Raw genomic sequence first — 25,486 nt, 5'->3', positions numbered from 1 at the left:
GGCGGCGCACGTGCGCGGGTCGATCAGCTGATCGCGCGCGCGCGTCGGCGGCGCCGCCCCACGGGCGGCGGCGGCACTAATGGCGCTGCGGGAAGGAACGTGTGCGGGGGGTGGGGGGAGGGGGGCGACCGATCCTTCGCGCACCGTGCGAGAGACCTGCCTTTGTTTATTGCGGCCGCCGCGTCGTCATCGTCGTCTCCGTCTTCCTCCATCGCGGCCTTGCGACGTCGCGAGACATGTAATCGTGCGTGCGGGCGGGAACTCGCGGCTCACTTACGTAATCGCGCGGGCGGATCGACGGCCGGCTTGGGAGAGCGGCGGACTCCTCCGGGGGAATCCCACCGCCCAGGTGAGGTTAGGGGCCGACGGGATCGCCGTCTCTCCGCGGCGTTGCTCCTTTGTGCTTTCCACCCCGAAGACCGAGCGACGAGTCGAGCGTGCACTCTCTCTCTCTCTCTCTCTCTCTACGCCACCCGAGACGCGTCTTTGTTCTCGCTTGGCGCGTGTCGGAGCCCGAGCGGAAAGACCGTCGTGGTCCGTTTACGATTCTGTCGCGAGGCTCTGGTCGGTGTCGGCAGTCGACGCGCAAAGAATTGCAGGCGTACGTCGCCCCGCGACGAACGTGACGTACGCCTACGACAAGGCTTGGTGCGTTGACTCTCGACGTCGACCCGCGGCCACTGCGGGATCGCGAAAGCCTGGGTCTACGACGAGTTGTTGGTCGGAAATGTATCTTGATCCTTTTCCTTTCCGGGTGGAAGAAAAAGGACCGACGTGTAGTTCTGACTAACGACTTACAACTCATTGTAGACCGGAGCCAAGCACTTGTGACGATCTTTCCGCTCGGGCTCGTTGCGGTGACGGGAAACCGCCTCGGTTTATCCTGGACGGGCGGACTCATTTCCGAGTGAGAAACGAGCGAGTGCGTGTCACGCTATTCGCGCGTTATCGGACGTCAGTTGATTAAGCGGGATCCAAGACACAGCTGGCCGTTTTATCGACGATTCGGCGGGAATTCTTTTTCAAACTGTAAGAAAGGCTTTTTAAGGGAGGGAGAAAAGCAAAGAGCACGCGAACGAACGAAATCTTTTAATCGCACGAGTTCAAATATCGATTTGCTACTGCGAACAGTTTGCGAAACAATCGCTGGGGTGTTGTCTAGTTTCCAGATGTACCATGTAACCGTTCGAGCAGCTATTTACCCCCCGTTTCCGGCTTTTCAGGCACATGAGAGAGACTACCATTCATGAGGACGGGTCTTTCGAGGGAGCGATCTTTCATTTAGTTGGTGAGTAGTCGTCCTATTTTTTTCACTTGCTCGACTAATGAGTAAGTTAATTCAATAACGCGAACGAAAAGGAATCGTATTTTATTAATGAGCAACAAGTTAACAACACAGACGCGACGCGGTCACATTTTAATAGCACTAATTGCGATTATAAATGTGTGCAGAAAGTTTAAATAAAGGATGCTTTCTCTCTAGAAGAGCGGTCGATAAAAAATATTCGTCAAGGGCTTTATGTTTACGAGCCATCTAATTTGCATACTTCAATTATCGGTTATTGCGTTTTAAAATTTTCACTTTGAACCACGAGAGGTTTGAGAAATCGCGAGTGAAAAGGAAGGTATCGATGCGGCAAATGATTCAATTATCGTGAGTATCCTGTTGCGAATGAAATTACCCGCGCTAACTGGCCGCGACTAATTTGACGTAACAATTAATGAAGTTAATAAAATGATTCTTTATTGCTGATAACCGATATTTATCGCGTGCAAATAATTGCCGGGCAACGCGTGCTACGAGCTTGTGCAAAACGTGATCGGGGTTGACGGTCGCGATTAAGGGGATGCTGGAGTGATTCTGCACTTTTGCACCTTTTGCACTTAAAACTGTCTGTTTCGTGGAAAGATTTGTGTAATACACAAATTAAATGGCTCACGTGTACAGATCGAAAGCAGCTTGCTATTCCGGCTAAATTAAAGAACAATATGGCATCACTGAAACTAAGTTTCTAAGTCTAATAAAAATTAATAGTGAGCAACACACATACCACATGTACGGTATGTGTGTGTTGCTCACTATTGTTTCTTATTAGACTTACAAACTTAGTTTCAGTGATGCCATATTGTTCTTTCATTTAGCCGGAATAGCAAGCTGCTTTCGATCTGTACACGTAAGTCATTTAATTTGTATATTACACAAGTGTTTCCGCGAACTGATAGTTTCTAGGTTAGAAAGGTGCAAAAGTGCAGAATCACTCCAGCATCCCCTTAAGGTAGTTGTTTCGCGACGGTAATGCTCAAAAGTTTCCTCCAGACAGGTACCAGCGCTCAGTTATTACAATGATATATTTTGATGCAATATTGTTCTAAAGAATACACTTACGATTGATACATAATATAAAATAGATTCGAAAGATTATAGTTTGAGGCGCTGTCGCCACGTCTCTTACTCTACGCACTCATGTCTACTGCATAATTCTTCCCATTTTTCAGTTTTAACTGTTTATATTGGCCATTCGTTCTATTTTACTTTATAACATAGTTGTTTCTCATACGAATCTCACTCACCGTTAAGCTAAAAAATAAAAAATGTACCGTCATTTGCGTTTGCAAACGCAAATATTAATATTTTAACGCATAATAATATGTGCAAATAATATTTCACGTGTAATAACATTACAACGAATTGTATTGTTACGTGTAAAAATATTTTTTACGTGTTTCACACGTAATATTTTGCGTAATATAGCAAACTTTAACTCTTTTTTTTTTTAGAACTTTGAGACGGTCAATTTTAATTTAAGTAGTCTTATTTTGCACGTATTGATGTAAAGAATAAACTGTAAAACTTTGAAACAATTCTCACATAAATGGTTGCACGAAATAACTACCTTAAAGCGACCTACCATGAAACTAATGTGCCTCCACTTAGCTCGCGCTTTGTCCACGTGGAAACTGTCGCACGCGTCGCACGATGTATCGATTGCACAGGCGGAATGTATAGATAAGTTTCAAGGAAATTGCATAATGCGATTGGTATTTACTTCGCTTCAATCGGCGATACGTTGAATCGATGAGAATGATCCCCATATGCTTCGAGCGTTTCCTCATGTTGCACGTCGATTGATTCGTGCACCGATTGCGAAATGTCGCGCGCAAACGTTCACTAAATGTGATCTGCGGACGATCAGCGGATGCAGACAGGCGCGGCATTGACAGCTTCGCATATCTGCTGTTTAATGTCTAGAGAAACCACGCAGAGAAATAAAATGCTAAAGAAATCGTTAGCTAAATAAGTCTCATTAGAATAAACGTTCATTGTATTTACATACACTAACAAAAACTTTTTCTTTTAACTAAGTAAATAGATTTACTTAAAATAATTTTTTTACTGAAGTAAATGTTCATTTCATATATACGAAATCATCGAATTGGTGATAATGGTAATCGCCAGTAGTTAATTAACGAAAGACAGAATTGTTAAACGACCTTAGGCTTGCAGATGGTTTACTTAATTCCGACTTTTCGACCATGCGGGCTGTGGTCCTTTTCAAGGAAATTAATCTACAAATTTTCGGAGAACATTGCAACTTAGAAGCGTATCGGTTACACATGAAATCAATATCAGTCAACACGCGAACAAAGTGAAATTTACTTACAATTATTACGTCATCGATATTAAATTTAAAAAGGGAGGGTGTTTGACATCCACCTCTGGGCGTCAATCGGAGAAACTGTGGAAGGCACGTCCATCCGACGCAACGACCACAGTAGGACTAAGGTCAGAAATGGTGTAAAGAAGACGCGGAAAACATAATTACGATAAATTAATTAATGTAAAAACGAAGTCTGAGTTGAATCGTTTTTAAATAAAAAAATATTCTCGCGCTTGTTAAAAGTTTTACACTCAAGTGTCGAAGCTTCGTGATTGTAAAACAAACGAGGGAGGTATTTATTCGCAGTCTTCTCCGGACAAGGCGGCCAGTCTAGCTTTGAGGATCGCGATATTATTGTACTCAACCGTGTTTGACTCGGGGCATTATTTGAGAATCGCTGGTTCATGCGAACCACACATACCGAATAGGACAAAGCTTGCAGAGCACGCGTGTAAATATAAATCGGGTGATACGCGGCTGTGGTTACTCGTCGAAATCATCGAATTGGTAATACACAAGTCCGTCTGTCCACGAGGAGGAATGTCGCACGAAGACGGCTCGGCGTACGAATCTAAAATCACGTCTCCAAGATGGAACATGAGTTGGAATCCTAGATTGTGGTTCAGCCTTCCACTTGCAAACTCCAATTTGGTAAATACTTGAAACCGATCACTTTTCTCCGAACAGTCGCAAATCCGCGGGGCCTACCGTGAACCGATAGCACGTCGCTCTACTTCGAATTGCGAGCGAGATACGTTCCCCGTTGTCTCGTTAACAATTCCGGGTATTTGACGGAAAGCGAAATGAATTTTATCGGCGAGAAAAATAACGTTTTCCGCATGGATCCTTCTTTGTTGCCCTCGTTGTTAGAGAAAGGTAAATAGGTCGAGCTTACATTTTTCATATATTGCATGTACAGGATTGCTGATACTATTGTTATCAATCGAGGCTCCCTCGATATGTACTAGAGACCCTCTAATCAGAGTCTGGCCAACAGAGTGATCCGCTAGGTTTAGTCAAATCCAACGAGAGAGAGGGCAGTACGATTATCTCACTCTCTCTTTGAGATATTCGTACTGCCCTCTCTCTCGTTGGATTTGACTAAACATGGCGGACCACTCTGTTGGCCAGACTCTGATTAGAGGGTCTCTAATATGTACTATCTCTCTAGAGACAGCTGGTACTATTACGTCGCGCGTGAAAGATAATTTTCCGAAACAAAGAGGTACCTTTTCTCTACTTAAAGATTGCTGCTCGCGTTTTTCGTCGAAACTTTGAAACAAAATTAATTAATTTGAAATCCATAACTTTCTTTCATATACGCAGAGATTGTAAAGAGTTTATTTCCGCTCTGTACCGATTTAATCAATCTTCTTCTTCATCCTTTTTCCTTTCTTTCATTCTTTATTCGGGCAACGAATCGTCAGCGTCTCACAAACATAGCCAGCAAACATTTACATCGTACATCTCTCGCGCCGTTATCCATTCTCGCCGTACATCTTCAATGCTACATTGTTCATCGGTATCTGTTTAGTCTGGCACAGCTGATGCGTTTAGCTGATCAGCTGTTCCTACTTATAGTCGGCGCGCAAGTCGAGCTGCCGATTACTCAACGGAATAAACGAAACACATTTCGAAAACTTTGACCAACCTCGAAATAAGTTATCTAAAGATATTCTACAAGATACTGAAATTATTATAATTAGTGCTTGCAGAATTTTACACGACAAATTTACCGAGTCGATAATATCCCTTTACGTATTTATTATAATTTATTATAATTTATGCATCTATTATATTTATCACCTGTGCTAAATAATTTGTTGCGTTCATTACTTTGGATTAAAGGACGTTTTGCAGTTCACGTTTTCACCGCACACTCGGGTTTCGATCTGCCTGATTATTATTTTATTGATATTGGACACGTGTAATATCCATATTTATCAAGTAAAATAACATTGCCATATTTAGCATTAAAATGCGCGGATTATACGAGCCAGTATCCAAGCAGTTCTATGTAAACGTCATTGTTACACAGTTGGAAAAGTTGTGTTTTCTTGTTAAGAAAAATGTCGGGTAAAATTTTTGTGTTAAATATTTAACACATTCATGTGTTAATTTAACCTATTGCTCTTGTATTAATTGACCTTAAACGTAAAATTATTAATATTACTGAATTACACAATACATATGTTCTATATTATTAGTAACAAGATTTATCTGTTAAAATTTACAGAATAAAATGTTGATTTTATTCTATATAACATGAGTGATTTTGAACCGTCATTTGACTTATTAAAGGATGTAAAAATTACATTGTTTAAAATTCATTTTTTCGTTAAAAATGTGTTAATTTTATTCAAAATGTATTTCAAATTGTTTTGAGATTTGCATTGATTCTGTGTTGAAATATTAACAGAGTATTAGTGTGATCCATATTATGTTAAATTAACACAAAAATTAGTGTGGACCGTTCGGGACATGTAATATTTGTTAAATTTGACAAATTTTTCAACTGTATAGCATTCTGATAAACGAATCTACCGTTAAATGTAACTCTTTTTTTTTTAATTGACATTAGACGTAGTCTTATCTCATTGCTTAGTAAATAATACAAAGACGAACCATTCCAGAATGTTTCAGGGAGATAAAATGACTACTGTATACATTAAGTGTGAAAATTGATTAATGAAAGATGTAAGATACAGGCATCTCCTGAACGATGACACTTAAGGTCCGGTTTTTCATTTTCCAGTTAACTGTTCTGGTTAATGTCTGGTTAACCAGAGGTTCGTTGATCCTCCATCTTTTTCTATTATCTAAGAAGAGACAGGTAGTCGACTAACCTCTGGTTAACATTTAATCAGAAAATGAAAAACCGGGTCTCTGACGTTTAATGCTAATAGAACTGAAGAGGGGCAACGTTTCCCTCGATGTTCCTCCTCCTACGACGATGACGTCGTCGCCGATGCGTATTTCCCTCTCCTGGTCGCACCACCTGGCGAACAGGCTGGCCACGTGGACGGTTTCGCCCACACGCGAGTGTCAGGTGTTGTTGCTTCGGTCAATTGTTCTCTCGGCCGCAGTACGCGAAGGATGTTGCGTCGCTCGGCATCGGTTTCGTTGCGGGAGCCGAGCGCAAACCAGCCGCGCAATCGGACTGTCGTCCGCGTCAATCTGCGGTTTTCTTCGTCCTAACCGTCCTGATTTCTCCATTCGGTGCGCGAGATACTTTCGTCGCATATTTCTCGCGCGATGATGCTGTTCGGCGGAGAACACCAAGTATTATAAATGAACAAAATTTATTGTACCACGGTGAAGAAACGGAAAAATTTGATAAATAGAAATCGAAGATTAGGTGAATATTTTGTGTTCGTCGATGTGCGGTGATGTGCTTTGTGACAGTCGTGTGAAATATTCCTTTCCAGAAGTAGGATTGGATATTGCTAAATTAATGGTGTTTCTTAAGGAAATTATGTATTGATAACGAGGCATACAGTTTGAGAAGTAGACATATAGATTCTTACGACGCAGCGCGTCGTTAATGCGAGATACTTCGAATCAGGGAAATTCCCGGTGATGAAGCAGAGCATGAATAATCATCCAAGAGGAGATTCTCTCCAACGATATTGCTCTTCGTCGGTCCCGCGAGTCGTGAGGTTTTTGCAAATTGCGTGACGTAAGGAATCGTGACGATCGTGACGTATCGCTTCGTTTAGCGAATGATTAAAAGCCCGAGCCTTCGATCCTTGGCCTCGATCTACTTTGCCGTGGTTTATGATGACTGTTCTACCGCGCCCTTAGACTACGTTGACGGCAGGAGTTCTCACGACACGATTTTACGACTTGTTCGATTTTGCCACACTTGCCGTTGACGATTGGAGAATCGTCTCATTATCGTCGTTGCAAATTTATCGCTATAACAAGTGTAATCCCCAATTAACATTCCGCAGAGATAACAGTCACTTCTACACTGAAAAAAAACTCTGATAGATTCGACCAGTCGTCTGTTAGAAAGTGGACGAATCAGAATTCCCTTTAGGATTTACCAGATTTGTAGTGAAGTCTAGCAAACTTCTGGTTATGAAATATCTTTCATGGTAAATCCTAAAGGAATTCTGAGTCTCATTTTCTAACAGACAATCGGTTGAATCTATCAGACTTTTTTTTCAGTGTATATTTGGAAAACTTGCTAGAGAAGCGTTTCTACTTGCTGATGGGGCGATAAGTCACGACATTATAATTTTAATAGCTCTCATTTACAATTATTAAGTTCAATGAAAATATTTCTAGCCGGAAATTTCAAAGTTAGGTTATATTTAAAAAAACTTGACTCTGACACATCTTTGCAACAGTAAATAGCAAATGAAATAAATAGTAAGCAAAAATGTGGGAGGACAAAGAACAGTTATGTATATGTAGGCTGTTGAAGGAACTGACATTCGGCCGTTTAGCGCTGTCGCAAGAACATTATTTGCAAGTCAGCGGCGTGAATTTCTATCTATATTTCCTGTGTGCCTCGGACTTCTTACCGTTCGATCGTTTTCCTGTCCTATATATTCGCGACGCGTGGCCTGAATTCATTCCGATTTATTTCTCGCAGAACACTCGATGCCGAAGTAGCGCGAAAATAATTCGCGGCACGCATACCAGCGGGGACGTCAACGTTTCCGATGAGATAACTTGACGTGTCGTGCCCTAAAATAAAATCACAGCGACATTGCTTCGAGACGACGTCACCTGTATAACGAGACTCATTCTGTAACGCTCTGCTGTCCCGTTTCTGCATTTTCGAAGAATTTAGTTGTCAAGAAGTCATTCATGTCAAGACGCTGTCTTGGCAGGAATATTGCATTGCTACATATATTTGAATATAAATTACATAAACAATTCAAGTAATAAAATACACATCAGAATTTCAGATGTTTTATTAATATTTTTCTAGGTTCAAACCCTGGCTGCGAAGTAATATTCTTCGCAATAAGTTTGAAACAAGAAATATTTATACGCTAATAACCTGTCACGGCTCTTTAGCCTTATTCCTGCGAAATTGTCTTTAACCACAGTTGAAACATTTTTGTTAAATTTAACAGATATCACATGTCCCCAAACTGTCCACATAAATTTTTGTGTTAATTTAACATAATATGGATAGGTATATTAAATAATCACCATACAATCAATAATTAAAATGACCTAGGCGGGCAAAGGCTTTGCCAGCCTAGGTCGTTTTAATTATTGATTGTATGTTTTTTATCACTGACGACTTACCATTTTCCAATAATTTATTAAATAATCACACTAATACTCTGTTGATATTTTAACACAAAATCAATGAAAACCTCCAAATAATTTGAAATAAATTTTGTGTAAAATTAACATATTTTTAATGACAAAATGAATTAAAAAATTGTAATTTTGACATTTTACACACTGAAAAAAATTTCTGGTTGAATATGGACGAATCAGATAATTCCTTTAGGATTTACCAGAATTCCTTTAGGATTTACCAGAATTTTTGTAGGATTACAGGAATTCTGGTAAATCCTAAAGGAATTCTGGTAAATCCTAAAGGAATTATCTGATTCGTCCATATTCAACCAGAAATTTTTTTCAGTACAGATGTAATAAGTTAAATGACTGTTTGAAATCACTCTCGCTTATGTTATATTTATAGAGTAAAATCAACATTTTATTCTGTAAATTTAAACAGATAAAAATCTTGTTACTACTAATATAGAACATATGTATTGTGTAAGATTAAAAAATAAGTAGACATTGTGTTGTTCTAACATTGCTTTTCAGTTATTTTAATAATTTTACATTTGAGGTCATTTAACACAAAAATTTCAATCGGCATTGTTCTTAACAAGAAAACACAAATTTTTCAACTGTGTAATGAATTTTATTAATTTGTTAATATTTTTCTAATTTAATGTAATTTAGTTTGTTACAATTTTCGAGCTGATAGTACAGCGAAGTATTGGAAAAACAATCTTTGAGAACAAAATAAAATGAGCAACAAAGTGAATAATAAAATATCGGCACGCCTGCTAAATTGGCCAAAAATATTTTACACACACTTGTCAAATGCAGAAACGCAAGCGCTTATCAGGTGCTCAAAAGAGAAGCGATACGCTTCGGGCCGCGTTGATAAATAACCGACAAAGAGGAGATAAACCGCGCGTGCAAAAACGTTGGCAAACACACGCTCGCACACGCATATTTACCTTCATTTTCCTCCCGATAGTGCAGCAGTGAAAGCGCGATCTTTATAGTGCGCGGATCAGCTGATCCATCGATCCTCTCGTGCGATCGATCGTTACAAGCGATCGGCCCGACAACACTTTATCCCCGACTGGACAATTCTAGTTTAGAGTCACTTAATCAAGACTTTTTAATCCATTAGTGTGTCACGTCGCGAGTTATCGAAAATCGCGCGCGCGATTATTGATCGTTCGCGGTAATCGCTGATTGATAATTTCTCGACGTCACGTCCTTCACGTCCATACGCATGCATTGGAGTGTACGCTGATTATCGCAGAAATGATCATTGCGGCAAAAGGTATATTAATTCTGTTATATTGAACGATCGGAAACCCTGTCTGCCAGCCGCAAACGTAAATCGTCAAATGCGACGGCCTCGTTTACTGCTCCGCTCCACGGTGACAATCGTTATCTTTATAGGAATACAATCGACAGTCGAGCACAACCACGAGAGTGCGGTTCGTCCGATTCGCTCAAAGAGCCCGGTGTAATCGGCGACAGTGCAAGATACACGCGTCTAATCTGACGTAACATAAATTTTATCACCGAACACATCAAGAACATCTAGATAAACTCCAGAGCCTTCCAGGCTCAGACCCATTGCTCCATCAGTATCTTTCATCCATTGACACCTCAATGATGCAATAAGAAAATGTTCAAAGTAACGAGGGGAGGCTCTCGACTTGGTGTATAATTAAGTAATGAATTAAAAAATAATGCTTAGGTGCCTGCAAGATTAATTAACGGCCTGTTAATATCACTACCTTAATCAGCATCGTCGTCGCGAGCCTCGACTTTCCCGCGTTTCCTGCTTCTTGTACCAGTTACGGCTTTGCGCGACTGATGTGTGCAATTTGACGTAAATGCAACAGTCACGGTGACATGCACAGTGTGACCGCGCAACGAACGATATCACGTGTACTTACCGCGCTTCGAGGCATCCTCGTAGCCTTGAGACTACCGAGAAGAGAGTCGAGGAAACGCATGCAGCGGATGTTTAGACCTGCGTTCCCGTTGCCGCGCGAGCTAGCAACGACTTCGAGACCCGGACTTGGCACGGCACGGTCGTCGCGAGGCGACGCTCTGCGGTAAATTCCGCCTCGTCGAACGTGCGATTAATCAAGCAATTATGAGAGTTAACCGAGGTGAACGCGTCTGGTGCAACGCTATTATTTGAAGTGCGACGAAGGTGAGACGGTGCCACGTTGCAAGTATCGGAAATGGCTCTTCCTCGCGCTGCCGAAAATCCCGAGGTCGAGGCTTATTTCAGCGCGAACAAAGAGTGCGACTTTAGACGGCGCGTTCGTCGATTCCGGGACCATCGCGAGTGGTGAATGAAACTTCTTGCGCGTCGAACGATCGCCTTTGTCGAGATCAACAGTCGTCCCCGAAATGTCGCATCTGCGAACGAAGAGCAAAGTGCTCGGCGATAAGACCTACAGGCACGTTACTGGGACGGGAGAGTGTCGCAGAAATCAGTTTTCTCTGTTGAAAGGACGGCCTCAAAACATCGTACATCGTCTGGAGCATCGGCTCCACGAGGTAATTTTGCTTGGAGAAATATATAATACTCAGAATTGAAACGACATATGCTGGCAAATAATTGTATTTGATCAAAAATACGACGTTTCGACCAGTAATACTGGTCCTTTTCAAGTATAAAATTACGTTACATCCATCAAATGTTACAGCAAGAGATCTAAAAGTTATATAATTACAATTAAAACAAGTAAAACAAAGTGTTAGAGAGAGGATGTGAGTTTTACTTACGGCGCAGAAACGTGTCATGGTATATAAGAATTACAGTAATTGTCTGAAATATATATAATATTACGCGAGCACTGTCGCTCTCCGTAAATACTTCGCTGGCGACAGTTGTGGCACGTAACGCGAGAGTCGTTTAAAAAGTTGAGTGGAGTAGTTTTTAGAGCAGTCCTTTTACGCCCGGTCTTTCACCTTCTGGCTGATTGTTAACCAGAGATTAGTCGACTCTCCATCTTTTTCGACAGAGGGTATCTCTAAAGTCCGACCCCACCCCCTGGATCTCGGAAACGGCTTTAAATATGGAAAAATGTTTCAGACAGAAGTTGTAGGATATTGAGGGGGACGCATGATAAAAATATGGACTTGGCCTTGAGTGACTTTATCAAGGCCTTATTCTTGTAGCCCTCGTCGAGACGTCTTCAAAACGCTCCCTACTTTTGACCTGGCCTTGATAAAGTCACTCAAGATCAAGTCCATATTTTTATCATGTGTCCCCCTCAATATCCTACAGCTTCTGTCTGAAACACTTTTCCCATATTTAAAGCCGTTTCCGAGATCCAGGAGTGGGGCCAGACTTTAGAGATACCCTGTATATTGTTATCTACGAAAGAACAGATAATCCACTAACCTCTGGTTAACATTTAGCCAGCAAATGAAAAGCCGGGCCTTAGAATAAACCAAAGATCGAATGTAAGGCTACACGGAGTATTACAGTAATTTGCGCGTACGTGATACTGAATTCTTTTTTTTTCTTTTATCGAACGCGTGGGCAGGCGATAAACTGTTTCGCACAGTCTGCGAGTCTTGTTGATAGTACAACCGTCGTAACAAGGGTCTAAGTGCATGCAGAAAGCGCAAAAAGAGAACGGACGAGCGATTTTTCTACTTCGCAGAATCCAATTATCGCGCGTTCTCGCGCGTCCGCTAAAATTATTGTTGTTACGTGCCGAGATAATGGCGCGGTGTGCGACGAAGGCCGTACACGCGTGTCTCTCGCACGGCGGAACGATGTCCCGCGCATTTTCCGAGTGACCCATTCTCTATTTTCCGTCGCTGAATGGGTCAGAGCTACGTCATTCACATTGTCGCGCGGAATCACGTCGGGGGGCTCCCTCGTTTTGGCAGCGCGCTTTCAGCGGCGCGAAACACGCGGACTCTCTTGTCTTAAAACGTCTCCCCTGTCTCCGGGACTGACGACCGCCGCCAGCGTTACACTCCGCGCTTTCACCGTAAATCAGAGAGCGGCGTGACGACTGCCGCGAGTATACGCGAAGCGCAATTTGCACGTGATCGAGACTAGGTTTCTCGGTGCAACTTTAAGGCCCAGTTCAACAGTGGCCAGTTAGCTTAACTAGTTGTCAAGTAGTGATGCCGACCACTGAAACAAAATTCGGTAAGCTATTTACAAGGTTTTCTTGCGTATTGTAACACATAAAATTTACATGCGCAAAAATTTTCAATAATCGAAACACTATTGCAACAGCATATTCCTGCACTGAAAAAAAAATCTGTTAGATTCAACCAGACGTCTGTTAGAAAATGGACGAATCAGAATTCCCTTTAGGATTTACCAGAATTCCTTTAGGATTTACCATGAAAGATATTTCATAACCATGGAAGTTTGGTAGACTTTACTATACAAATCTGGTAAATCCTAAAGGGAATTCTGATTCGTCCATTTTCTAACAGACGACTGGTTGAATCTACCAGATTTTTTTTTCAGTGTGAGACTAAATCAAGTAAAAAAAGTCCTCTACTACTACACGATTGATGAAAATAGCGCGTCGTTGCATTGTTGCAAGCGCTCGCCACTTTCCGTATGGTTCTCCTCTTCGCGGATTAGGCAGCCGCAGGTTTATTTTCGGTTACCCTCGAGAGATTGTGCCAATGCACGCCGCGAGTCTTGGGTGCGACACTGATTAATGAGTCTCCGTTCTTTTTGACGTTGCTTGAAAGCCTTGCCAAATCTCTCATTATCATCGTCCCGTTAGACGTTAGACGCTTCTCGCCAAAATAGGCCGTGGCTCTCGATTCAGGATGTCCGGTTCAGACGGTTCAGGCGTTACGCGAGCGACTTTACCCTATTGAAATTATTTTCTATTTATTGAGACGGGGAAACTTATAGTCAACCCAACTGGCTAGTTATTTAATTAGTTTATTACATAACGTTTCGACTCTATTCTTTTGGGTCCTTATCGAGTGATACTGCAAGTCAACAACAACAACGCAGTTATGAACAATGCAGGTTAATAAGTAAAAAGGATTTAGTTAAATAGTTAAAAGCTCAGTTTTCTATTTAATCACGGACGCAACTCGTCGCAGATTGCATCTAAAAATATTCCGCTTGCGTCGCATTCCAGTGTAATTTTGGCTAATTATTATTACGATAAATGCGGCGAGACGCACGTCGCTGCGACGCGACCCTATATTAACGAATAATATTTCAATCTCCTACTTAATTTCGGCGTCTACATAGTATGGAGAGATGAATATAATGTTTTCAAAATTAATTATTCTCTGTAACTCTAAGAGGATAAAATTGTTCTTTGAAGTCGTGCAGTGTTTATTTCGAGGCACCTTTAATCTCTGTTACTGTTTTAATTACATTTTCTTTTCCTCGGAAACAAAAGACGCAGGTGTGTACATAAAACACGGAATTTACATCGATTGGTATTATTTTACAATATTCAGTCTCTCTTTCTCTCTCTCTTCTCTGTTATTTGAACTCGTGGAAACATTTATTACGCGGCTGTGCATTTCGTCAATGGAGGACGACAAAAGTAAAAGCTAATCGGTCTTAGTGCTAACCGACTCACAATATTGCACCGATTGAAAAACAGAATTCCTCGAGTATTTGTGTATTGAGTCGTGACAGTTGTTATTTATTCTCGCGTTTTCACACGCGTAAGTGCTGTCAAAGACGCACGCAGGTCGGCGACACGAGGCTACGGAGGCTGAGAAAACGACAACTATTTCGCGCGACGTTCATTGGCGGCCCGCGGCATCACGAGACTCTCGATAAGAAAGAATGCCTCACGGTTGATCGATTAGACGGTTTCGCTCGTATTCCCAGGCCAATAAATCTATCATTCGAACCGCGAGTAGCGCGCGAGATCAATTCGTGAAATTTCATTAATGGCGCCATGAATCACGGAGCACTCGCTGCATCCCGTCGCTGACACATTGCCAGGAATATCTTTCGCCACAACAGCCAATTCGTGTTCGATCGTTACAAGGTAAGCGCTATTACAAGATGCGAGTGCAATCTTTGTCTTGTCATCTTGGCAGATCGCAGTAATTCGGGGCCGTCGTCACTGTTGACAGCGCATAGAAGAATTGAACAGGTTTTCAGAGCTCTGTCTTGTTTTCTAAAGATTACTAGACGCAATTTTATCACAATGGAGCGATACTTTAGGAATTAGCGTGTTTCCTTTCCAACGATTAGAATATTATCTTTCCGTTGAAAAGTACGAGAATATTTCGGAATTATTGACGTAAGATTGTAGAAATTGTTCTTTGCTTCTAACATATTCCAGATGCGCGCTCTTTCTAGTATTGTTCCAAGATTTATAACCCTTCTAAGACCATCGATAAGCTTTGCATTTCAATTGGCCTTCTATATCGGCCACCGTCTATCTCAAGATAGGATATCTCTGGAGAAATGGCCGCGTCTTATCGCGGCTACGAGCTATTGATAATCGGTCATGCATGCGTTCGCCTTGGATCTCGTATCTTCCTCGGCAGTGGTTCATCGCTCGCGGTGTATATCACCCCTTTATTCTGCGCTGATTTACTCGAGGTCGCAAAACTCCTCCGTCAGCCGGGATACTTTTCGACCGCTATTTACTTCCTCAGTCGCTCCGGTTTGTTATGCGAGATTCACGAGCGATCTGTACGCAAGTGATAATTTTATTCGCGCGCGCGCGATGATTGATGGACCCATCGCGGACGATGATCCGTCATGTCGGGAGATCGCAGTTTTCTGCCGCGTCTGTGTGAGAGGGTGACGAGAAGGCTCTTCTACAGTTTATCCCCCGTGACCCTCGCGAGGAATACTCTCCGCGGATAGGACGCGACAGTGAGCGGGGGAGACTGACGCAAAGGCACGTAGAAACAAAACGTACTGTCTTCGTTATCTGCGAGGCGAGGCGAACGTCTCTCGAGACGTTTTTCGGAGATTCGCGAGTCTGCCGACGAGCCTCCCCGAGAACGCTACGTGGATTCCGCTGGCTGAAGTATCTCCAGTGTATCTCTCCTCGTCGAGCTGCAGAAAATCAAGTTCGCGACGCGTAACAACGAATCCGGCAGAAATGTGCGATTCTCCCAAAGCGAGGCGATCTTCTTCAGACACTTCCGTCCGTTTATTTGATCGCGTATGTTCCCCGTGTACCTGAACGGCCTCACGCTTACAGATAACGATTAATCCCGAGAAGATAATGCGACATCTCGGGAGCATTATCTCGCGCCACGTGTCGTAATTTTCCGACGTGCCTCTCGCACAAGTCGATACGGTTTTTCGTTTCGTCACGACACCGTGCACTTAATAGCACGACGATGTTGCCCTCGGCGGATCGAATTGCGGTGTGACGTGCACATCTTACAACGCTCTGGTAATTTGCCGAAACCTGCGTGGATAATCGGGAACGAGACGCGTTGGACACTTGGCGCATACCTCATTCGAGTCGCTTCTATTTGCCGAGCGAAAAGGGGATCGTATAAACAAGCCGGACAGGCCAACTCACGTGATGAGACGGTACTTGGTGGACAAAATGATCATTTTACATTCAACACGTGTGTCAGGTCGGGACCGCTCGAAACGCTCGTATTTGCACATCACGGCCGCCTGTAATCAGAAACATTAGGTCCGTTCTCTTCAGCTGTTTTTCAACACTTGCGATGGATTGGACGAGTACGTGATCGTGTATTGCAAGCGAGGGAAGCAAGACGGAGTTAGTCAAGGAAAAAAAGATTTCAATGATAACTTGACCATGTCTGGCGATTTTTATGTTCACAACTCACTACGTTTCGACCATGGTTTGTGGTCCTTTTCAAGTGATCTAACGGTAGCGTGCGGAGACACCATGTTTGAGGTCAACGGTGTATAATAAACTAACAAGGAGTAGTCTTGAATGTCGCCAGAAATAATTAAAAGACTTCAATAATAACTTGACCATGTCTGGCGATTTTTATGTTCACAACTCACTACGTTTCGAGACCATGGTTTGTGGTCCTTTTCAAGTGATCTAACGGTAGTGTGCGGAGACGCGCAGTAGTTAGTGAAGGAATAAAAGCACTGCCACGATGAGTCCTGCATAAGCAGGAATGCAGCTCGTTTAAAAAGAAAACACGAGTCAGTCGCGCCGTAACGCCCGCGAATTTTCCTCGTTATTCCTAATTATACGCGATTAATTGGAGCGGATTTGACACCAATCCCCGTTCCATGGCGGATACGGACGAGAGAACGAGGCTGTTGAATAACAACCGGCGAAATGCATCCTTTACGTCCTTGCCACCGGAGCAAGGGTCTGGCAGAACGTACGGGACTCTTTCTTCGACATGCCAGCAAGCCATTCAGTCGTTTTGGAACAGAAGCAAACAGGTAGACGATACAGCGATTTGTACGTGTTGAGCATTTCATGGGACATTTGTATCGTACCTATTTTCTCTTCTCCGAATATACAATATAAAGAAGATTTGACTTATATCATGTTCTCGAATCCTTAAAGAAATGCCCCGAGCTATTGTTCGAGACAATCAGTTTTCACGTCATTGCGTATTAAAACATTCTTCGGTAATTCAGTCAATTGAAATACTTTTCATTTTCACTACGATACTCGTAATCGGCGCGTCAAAATACGTAGGAATATCTGAGTTTCGAAAAAATCGGGGGTACGTACCTACTTTACGGAACTTTATCCCTTTTGATCTTCTCAATTCACTTTTACGAGTGTTACGATGCAAGTCAGAACACAATTTTCTCTCAAACCACTTCCCTAAACATCGGCGAACTCCGCAGCCAGTCGCGATCTTCAGAAACGCTCGAGCGGAGCTTTATGAATGAAACTCTTTCGCTCTTACTACGACGTGCGTGCCAAGATTTAGTCGGGATAGCTCTCGTGATAAATGACACGGGCAACAAGCGGTGTCGAGTGACGTCTCTTACGAGCTGACAATGATGACAGCTCGTGGCAGACTCGGTGTCTCAGATAATAGCATCGCGAACATCGGCATCCATCCGGATGGAATTTCCACAGTAAACAAATCACGCGCAAATGAATCATATGATCGGCGACACTCGCGATTCGTTTCCGAACGCGGCGAATACGATGCTATTTCCGCCAGTATTTACCGCGCCGATGTTTACACCGCGGCCCGGAATAAATAGCATTAGGATATTTTAACTCGCTCGATGTTTTCGCACTCGGCGTAAATCGCTCAAGGAGATGTCGAAATTGCGGACGTCGAGTCAAAATTACGTGTCCTATGAAGACGGGTATATCTTTCTCCGACAGCAAAAATCCTCTCTGGCGTACCTACAAAAATATTTCCTAGAAGCTTGTGATTCGAAACGTCTTACATTTATACACACATACAATTTTCCTCTATACCGACAATTCGCAGCATTTTTTACATGAAAATGATTTGTATCTATAAATTGTCTTGAAACGATCTATAGATTTATTCGCCGCAAAGAATACACGTGTTATATTTTTTAATCCGATTCATATAAATAACATCGTAAAGTGATTGCGGAGTGAAAAATAACTCTAGTTAGAAGCGGCAAAATGCAGTATATTTTATTTAAAAAATTGCATTGCGCACGAGCTATTTGCGATAATTAATTTGATCCTCTGCCAGATCGAGGGCGATTAATGGATTTACACTACTTGCATCGCGTTACGCCAGAGTCTCCTAATCTTTATTTGAATAATTCCGGAATAATTCGTATCTCTTGTTTTTTTTACTGCAGCTGAAATTTACTAAAATCCAATGGGGCGTTTATTACAAAAGAATATTGGTTGCCCAGAACTTGGTGCGGATTTGAAAGAGTGTCACACGAATTAGTTACGCAAATGGATGAATTATGTAACGTGGTGGAAACAGGGCCTTATATACATAATCTTTGTCACATAATTATAAACGCTTCATCGGTTTTCAATAACGTGTAGCTGTCAATATACTTACCTTTTACGCGTGGAGTATAACGTCTCGACGATAGGAATAGGAACGTTATTTATTATATAAATGAATACAGTATCGGTAACTTTATACCGCAGCTATTAATAATATCAATTTGTATCTGCAACAAATTGCAACGGCAATAAATATAGAAGACCATAAAGGTGACAATAAGTAACATTTTATCAGATATTTTGTACTCTACACAGCAATTAAAGCACCCTACGCAGCAGCTTCAGCAATTCTTCTTAAAATTTTTAACAGCTCGGGAAAGTTGCTGCTGTCAACGATAAAAACAATTAATCTCTCTCCTTTTTAAACAATGAGTTGCGGCAACGTTTAGCACCGAACCTTTCGATTGCGCTGAAACTTTAAACTAAACTTCACTTCTTTTGTAACTGTACCTCTCGATTGAGCTTGTTTTCCAGAGTGTCGTTCCAAAGCGAGAATCGATCGCAAGTCAGTCTGAATCAATTAATTTTTTTCTCTTCGTCGTCCCGTATAATCAAGTGACGAGATTCAATTCGGCGAGAGCTTATCGTCGAACAATCCCGCGAGATCCGATAGTACTATTAGCTCGGTACTCTTTGCTGCGCATCGGCGCGGCAATGGTGATACAGTTCTGCCGAACGATATCACGTCATTTCGTTTTATGAAGCGCAGTAAAGTTCCGCGTGCTCAATTAATTCGTTTACCGAGAGCTTTAATTGGCCGGGATTAACGCGAGAACTAACCGCGGCAAGCGTCTCTAACAACTGCGTTCAAAGCAAAGAAGTGTTCTTTGACAAACAATTTGAATCTTCTCTCGCTTTATCATTTGTTTAGATTCTAATTAATTTTACTAAATCCGCGCTTTATTTACATCATTACTGTCCTCTTAAGACGGACGCAATATCTGCTGTTGGAATAACGAAAGATTGTCAAAATTAAATGCACACAAAAATTAAACCGAATATCAGAAAATCTGAAAGATCTTTAACGTTTTTTATCTCCAGTTACGGCTTGAAGTATTGCTGTTTAAATATTTATAGCAATTAGATAAAACGCGTACAATTTTTTGTCTACACTCCGTTTTGCACTCTATTTTGTCTCGTACTTTCCTTCCTACGTATAGCCAATTCTTGATTTGCTGTTCGTTGCTGTTCGTGACAATCGTGTTAAAACATTTTCTCCGATTACGCTTTGACACTTCCGTTTAGTTGTTTGTCCAGTTCCTCACGAACGATGCGACAACGCAACTCCTAAAACTCGAGGTCCTATTTCGACCAGCACGTGTCTACAATGAATAGAGGCTCGATTAACTCGCATTAATTATTTATTCGTTGCGCGAGGCAAACCGAGAGTCCGCGATTCAATTACGGCATGTTCTCCCGACAAATCCTTCATTTTCAGTCAAGCTTTTAACTGGGGCGGATACGCTGGTGGACCTAAGTGAAAATGAAATTAACAATGTCGTCCGCTTATCACAGCTTATTGTTTAATCGAATCGCCGCCGCGCCGAATCCATAATGTGCAACCATGAGGATTAACCGTGGAAGATTACGGTGTAATTATGTCGGTGCCGCACAGCGCCGTTATCGCAAATCAGTGACGTCGTTGACACGCCGTATTTCTCTCGCTATTATCTCGGAGTACATATATACATATTTATCTCCCTCTTTCTCTCTTTGCCGAGACCGGAACTTCGTACCGAACAATTCTGCATGGATTCCGATGTAATGACGTACTTTACGCGACACTCGTTCTTCTCTATGGAATACACACGGGCGGCAAAAAAAATTTTTTCCAATTTTTTTCAGTGTTAAAAAGTTGACGACTTGCAATTTCTCTCTGCACATCTCACTGCGCATTATTTCTGAGAAAAGGCAGAACATTTGTCACGCTGTTCGAATTTCAACATAAAATTGAGCCGTTTAAATCGCAAAAATGGTTGCGAGTTTCTTTTACGCACGTGCATCTTGTGTACAAAGTTTCTTCAAAAGATTTTCTGTAGATTCTGTTAATAATGACAGTGATAAATAATTTTAATGTTGAATTTAAACAGCGATATGCCGCATGAAAGGGGAACGGTTTCCGAGCCGGAAAGCTCACGGCACACTGACGACACACAGCACGCGGCCGTTACGCGATTCAGTAGTATATGTGCGTGAACTTAAAGAGATCCCACCGCGATATATAAATGTCGCGCGACGTATCCGCTGAACGTTGTTCCCGAGCGATTTGCTGGCGTCGGTGTCCCGCTCGGTCGCAGTTCCGAGTCGACATTCCGCAATTGTCTCCCAACGACGAGGGAGAAGTCGCGCGAACGTCGTGCAGCCGTTGGCCGCCGGATCAGCTGGACCCCCGGATGACCACGCGAAATTTGGAAAAAATGCTGCGACTCACCACCCTGTCCAGGGTCCGTTTCTCACGGTATACCGATAATCTAAAGTAATCTTACGGTGGGTTTCCTCGGGCAGGAATTTTTCTATTCCGCGACAAGGATCGAAACTGACACAGCGGTGAGTTGGGTCCTTCGTTGCTGGGGAGACGCGGAAAATAATATCTACATTTGATCGCAATCGACCTCGCAGCCTCGGAAATTGAACTTGTCTCAATTGTACCGTTTTTCAATTTTTAATCAATTGCAGCTCCTCTCTGGGAAAAAAAGAGACAGCAGCCCATTTTGGGGCCCGCAATTAGTAATCGAATTATTTGGATTGTTCGTAGCTCTACTCTGGGAAAAATTTTGACCGTTCAGAATTAATTGAGAGAATTGATTAGTATTACTTTAAAATCTTGGATATAGATAGAATAGCTAATTGCGATCTTTAGTTACGCGGAGTTAAATTCGTAAAGGATTAGAGTTACGAACAATTCAAATAATTCGATTACCAATTGTGGGCCCCAAAATGGGTTGCTGTCTTTTTTTTCCGAAGTATTTGACTGTATCACAGTCAGCGAACCGATAAGAAATTAGGAAAAGTTACGATTGTAATTTCTTCTTAATTTTTAGTATTGAAAAACTTGGGAAAGATTACAGGCCTGCGGTTCGTCAAAAAACGCTCGGTCATAAATTATTGAGACACTGCACATCTATATTTTCTTTACGAATTAACACAGTGCGTTTTTTAAATCTTTTTTTTAAATCTTTATTGTTATAAATCGCCTATCCAATCTATTACGCAAATTATATTACATTGCGTTTTAAGAAATCATGTGTTTCTGTGTTTTAAAAACTTATTCTAAACTTATGTGAGACGTTAACACATTACTAGCATTAAATTAATATTGTATTATTCTAAAACAGTGGATTTCTTTTGAAGAAACGTTTTAAATTCGTGCGAGTTGTTCTCATCATTATCGATGACGGAACCACTTTCGCGGAATGAAAAATGTAAAGCGCTAAAATTTGATGATTCTACGTGTATGCGTGTTTTACTCGCAGCAAATGGTGAAGGTTTTCGATTTTCGTGCTGAATAGACGATTCGAAGAGAATGCAATGCGGAAGGCCAAAGACGAACGTCTTCGAATCGCGACGGCGTTTTTCCGCAATAGTTTCGACGAAGAGGACGATGTGGAGGAAGACAAAGCCTCCCTAACGAAAAACTCGGAGACTGCGTTCTCGCCAACCTCCGATGGCAACTCGATCAGAGCCGAGATTCCTCTCGGCGTCGCGAACGCGGTGGTTCCCTCAAAATTGGTTACACCTGATCCTGAACTTGCGGCCTCCAGCTTGTACGCGGGAGATCGCACCTTAAAACACTTGCGATCGCCCGAAGATTTCAAGTCGTCGGACAATTGCGCGAACGAGTACGCAACATCAGGTCAATGTAATGCAAGAATATATAACACGGATGTAATTTCGAAAGTCGAAACACGAAGACTGTCAATAACGGATCTCGGTAGTATTTTTCCTACACCCAAGCACGAAGATGTCGCAAAAGAGTCATCTGCGAGGTTTCAATCTTCACCAATCGAGGACCAGTCGACGCGCGCAAGACCAACCGCTGCGGACGGATCGAGGCAGTTTCAATTAACGCCCGATTTTTTAGAGATTCCTTCAGCGTCCAGCGAGCACTTCCGTTTCTCAACACTATCAGAGCGATCGACAAGTGCCAAAGAATGCTCAGACGTTGGGAAAGTACGCGATGTAGTGCCACAATCTTCGCTGGTGGCCGCTGTTCGCGATAGTTTCGACGAGAAGTCTGGCAAGAGCGGCGGCCGCAGGTCAACGTTGCCGATGACGAGCTCCGATTTGAATCAGCCCAGCATGCAAAGCCCCGCGACGGAGACCAGCCAGAAGTCGCCGACCTACAATGATATTCTGGCCGGCACCAGCGTGAACCCAATCCGGAAGTCCAGCATAGCAAACGCGGCCATCTGCTCGAGTCTGGCGCCGAGCTTGCTCGGTGCGATCCCCGGTGTGCCGAATTCCCTCTTACCGAACGGAGACTACAATCTACAGCGAAGCGCGACGTTGTCGAATCTGTCGACCACTTCCACCGCCATCAGCGACGACATTTCCATCGGTAGAACGCGTCGCGGACTGCGGTCGTTCCTTCGTCTCCACATACCCGAGCCGCATCCCACGACCTGGCACGACACCGACGAGGACTGCCATCATCACTTGCACAATCATCACCATCATCATCATGTGTTCTCGCACATTCACGTACCCACCATCACCTTCACGGCGCCGGCCACCGACGGTATCGGTCGCAAGTTTAACTTCGCCATCCGAAGGCACTCGCAGGCGGTTAGTGTAATGCCAGGATGCACGTCGTTTCGCTATTTTCGTTAACACGTCTTTTTCCATTAACATCCGTTGAGTGTGGCCACGAACCGTCTTTTCTATCGAGTAAAATATTTCCGAGATGGAAGAAACTAAGTAGCATAATATGTATACGATTTTCAACTAATAATTTTCAAAGATTAATGTAGATTTATAAAATCCACTCTAAATACGAAACCATGCCCAAAATAGATCGTAGAAATTGTGGATTGATTCCATTCTTGAGTCCTTTAAATAATTAACAGCCCTTAGCAATTAATTTTAACGTTTAGTAAAAGAATGGCGTGAAATAACCAGAGATTATGTTGATAGATCGAACAAATGAGAATTAAAACTCTTTATCGTTATTTTATCGAGCGCAGTGAAGCCAAACGCGGCGATGGTATCACGTGTCAGACTGACTAAACGTTGACGCAAGTGTCTCTATAACATTAGATTCGATTAATTCGTATACTAGCACATGCTCTGGTTAAAATAATTTGCGCTTCATTGATACGCCTGTTTAAGATCGAACCGAGTCGAAACGATGACGACGCTCTCGTCGCGAATAATAGAACGTTAATTGTTGCAATTGCAGAGCTCCGTCGTCGATGTAACTCGAGCCTTTATCTTATCGGAATTGTTGCATTTGTAACCGGCAAGAGTGAAGCTAATCCGAGCGCAGGAACCAAATGTCACGGTCGATAATCGGATAATTGTCTATCGCCTTGTGTTAGTAAGAGTTGAATAACTTCACGAAATATTATAGAAAGATTACCAAAGTTAAAAATTTGGACAATTTAATCTCAAACTAAAATGTTACGCGTACATCGTCCCTCTAAAATTTTTCGAGTGAAAATACTGTCACGAAGTGAAATACTCACTCCAGTAGGGTGAATATCTCACTCATTATTTCACTGTGGCAGTAGTTTCACTCCCAAAAACTTTAGGGAGCTCATGAAACATATTAATCCCGCCGCGGTCTAAAATTCTCAAAGTAATCTCGAGATGGACCTACAAAATTTAGTTGAAGTAAATTATATTTGAGGAAATCTTTAACCACATACCATTGACGATTCTGAAACTATTCCTGTGCCTTTTAACTTAATGACGGAGCGATCGATAGATGGTTTGATAGATCCAACACGTATCGCGGGCTAATACCTGTGGTGTGGATTCGATCAAACGCACCAGTCTCACGTGACACGGAAAATTTGGAGGCACTTACGTAACGCCCGATGCCACGTGCGTACGCACATAATGGAATCTTGCCCGACTCGGTTCTGTCATCGATGCTGACGGCTAATGCCCGCGCTATATCCGCCGACACTCGCGAATTAACACTATCTCCGATGCAAAGCGCGCATCAGTATCGTCCGCCGTGGTACGTATAATAAGCCATACCACTGCCAGATATTTCCGCCTAGTGACAAAATCGGCTGCATGAAATAGAGCTGATCTAATATACTTCCTGTGTGTGCGCGTGTATACGAGCAGGCTGTGTGCGTTTGCACGCCCGCACCATCGGATTTTTATTCAGTAGAGCTCGGGCCGCAGTAAACGACGAACGGTGCTATAATTCCTGTAAGAGACTCCAGGCAGAAAAGCTTCTCCCTCGGGATAATTCCGATTTGAGAATCATCGCGCAGGCACGTGTCGGAATTTTTACTTTGCCTCAGAATCCGGAATTGAATTTTTGGCAGGTCGCTCCTTCTGCTTCATTTTACCAGGCCATTCGTCAGAATCTATTCGTTTTTAGTCTAAAATGTGCATGAGCGTTGTTAAAAATGTTTGAAGGTAACGTTAACAGAGTTTATACGATTTGTGTAACTTATAACTCGTAGCCAGGCTTAGTGGTTGTTA

At 42.5% G+C, this 25,486-nt stretch overlaps 2 protein-coding genes and 1 long non-coding RNA gene across 15 annotated transcripts in view; 1 reads left to right on the top strand and 2 right to left on the bottom strand.

The window, feature by feature from the left end:
* The window catches only part of LOC105567194 (tRNA (guanine-N(7)-)-methyltransferase), a 14,713-nt gene extending 3,801 nt beyond the window's left edge, over window positions 1-10,912 (bottom strand). The window contains exon 1 of one of the 2 annotated variants that reach the window (XM_012021842.1): window positions 10,853-10,912. In XM_012021842.1, coding sequence (XP_011877232.1) covers window positions 10,853-10,912 — 60 coding nt within the window. Of the gene's footprint in view, window positions 1-798; window positions 1,010-10,852 lie in introns of those variants that run through there. The other variant, XM_012021844.1, reaches the window with a different exon arrangement.
* LOC105567197 (kinase D-interacting substrate of 220 kDa) overlaps window positions 1,224-25,486 on the top strand; it is a 39,759-nt gene continuing 15,496 nt past the window's right edge. The window contains exon 1 of one of the 11 annotated variants that reach the window (XM_012021854.1): window positions 1,224-1,288. Coding sequence is in view for 5 of the 11 variants with exons in the window: in XM_012021847.1 (XP_011877237.1) it covers window positions 22,352-23,608 (1,257 nt within the window). In the remaining 6 variants the exon portion in view is untranslated. Of the gene's footprint in view, window positions 1,289-4,053; window positions 4,311-9,915; window positions 10,225-11,321; window positions 11,469-13,940; window positions 14,927-16,528; window positions 17,290-21,081; window positions 21,282-22,309; window positions 23,609-24,474; window positions 25,008-25,486 lie in introns of those variants that run through there. The other 10 variants (XM_012021852.1, XM_012021855.1, XM_012021851.1 and 7 more) reach the window with 10 other exon arrangements.
* LOC105567196 lies at window positions 16,458-19,491 on the bottom strand. 2 transcript variants are annotated; one of them, XR_001009328.1, is made up of 3 exons: window positions 18,876-19,491; window positions 17,588-18,223; window positions 16,458-16,533 (listed from the first exon to the last, which is right to left on the bottom strand). It is a non-coding gene; the product is annotated as an uncharacterized LOC105567196 (long non-coding RNA). The 2 variants fall into 2 exon arrangements; XR_001009329.1 differs by lacking the exon at window positions 16,458-16,533 and having other exon boundaries at window positions 17,205-18,223; window positions 18,876-19,149; window positions 19,274-19,491.

Source organism: Vollenhovia emeryi, unplaced genomic scaffold (genome assembly GCF_000949405.1).
Source record: "Vollenhovia emeryi isolate VEMERY1.0 unplaced genomic scaffold, V.emery_V1.0 DF939140.1, whole genome shotgun sequence".
Classification (NCBI taxonomy): Eukaryota; Metazoa; Arthropoda; class Insecta; order Hymenoptera; family Formicidae; genus Vollenhovia; species Vollenhovia emeryi.
This window is presented reverse-complemented; position numbering and strand designations above follow the sequence as displayed.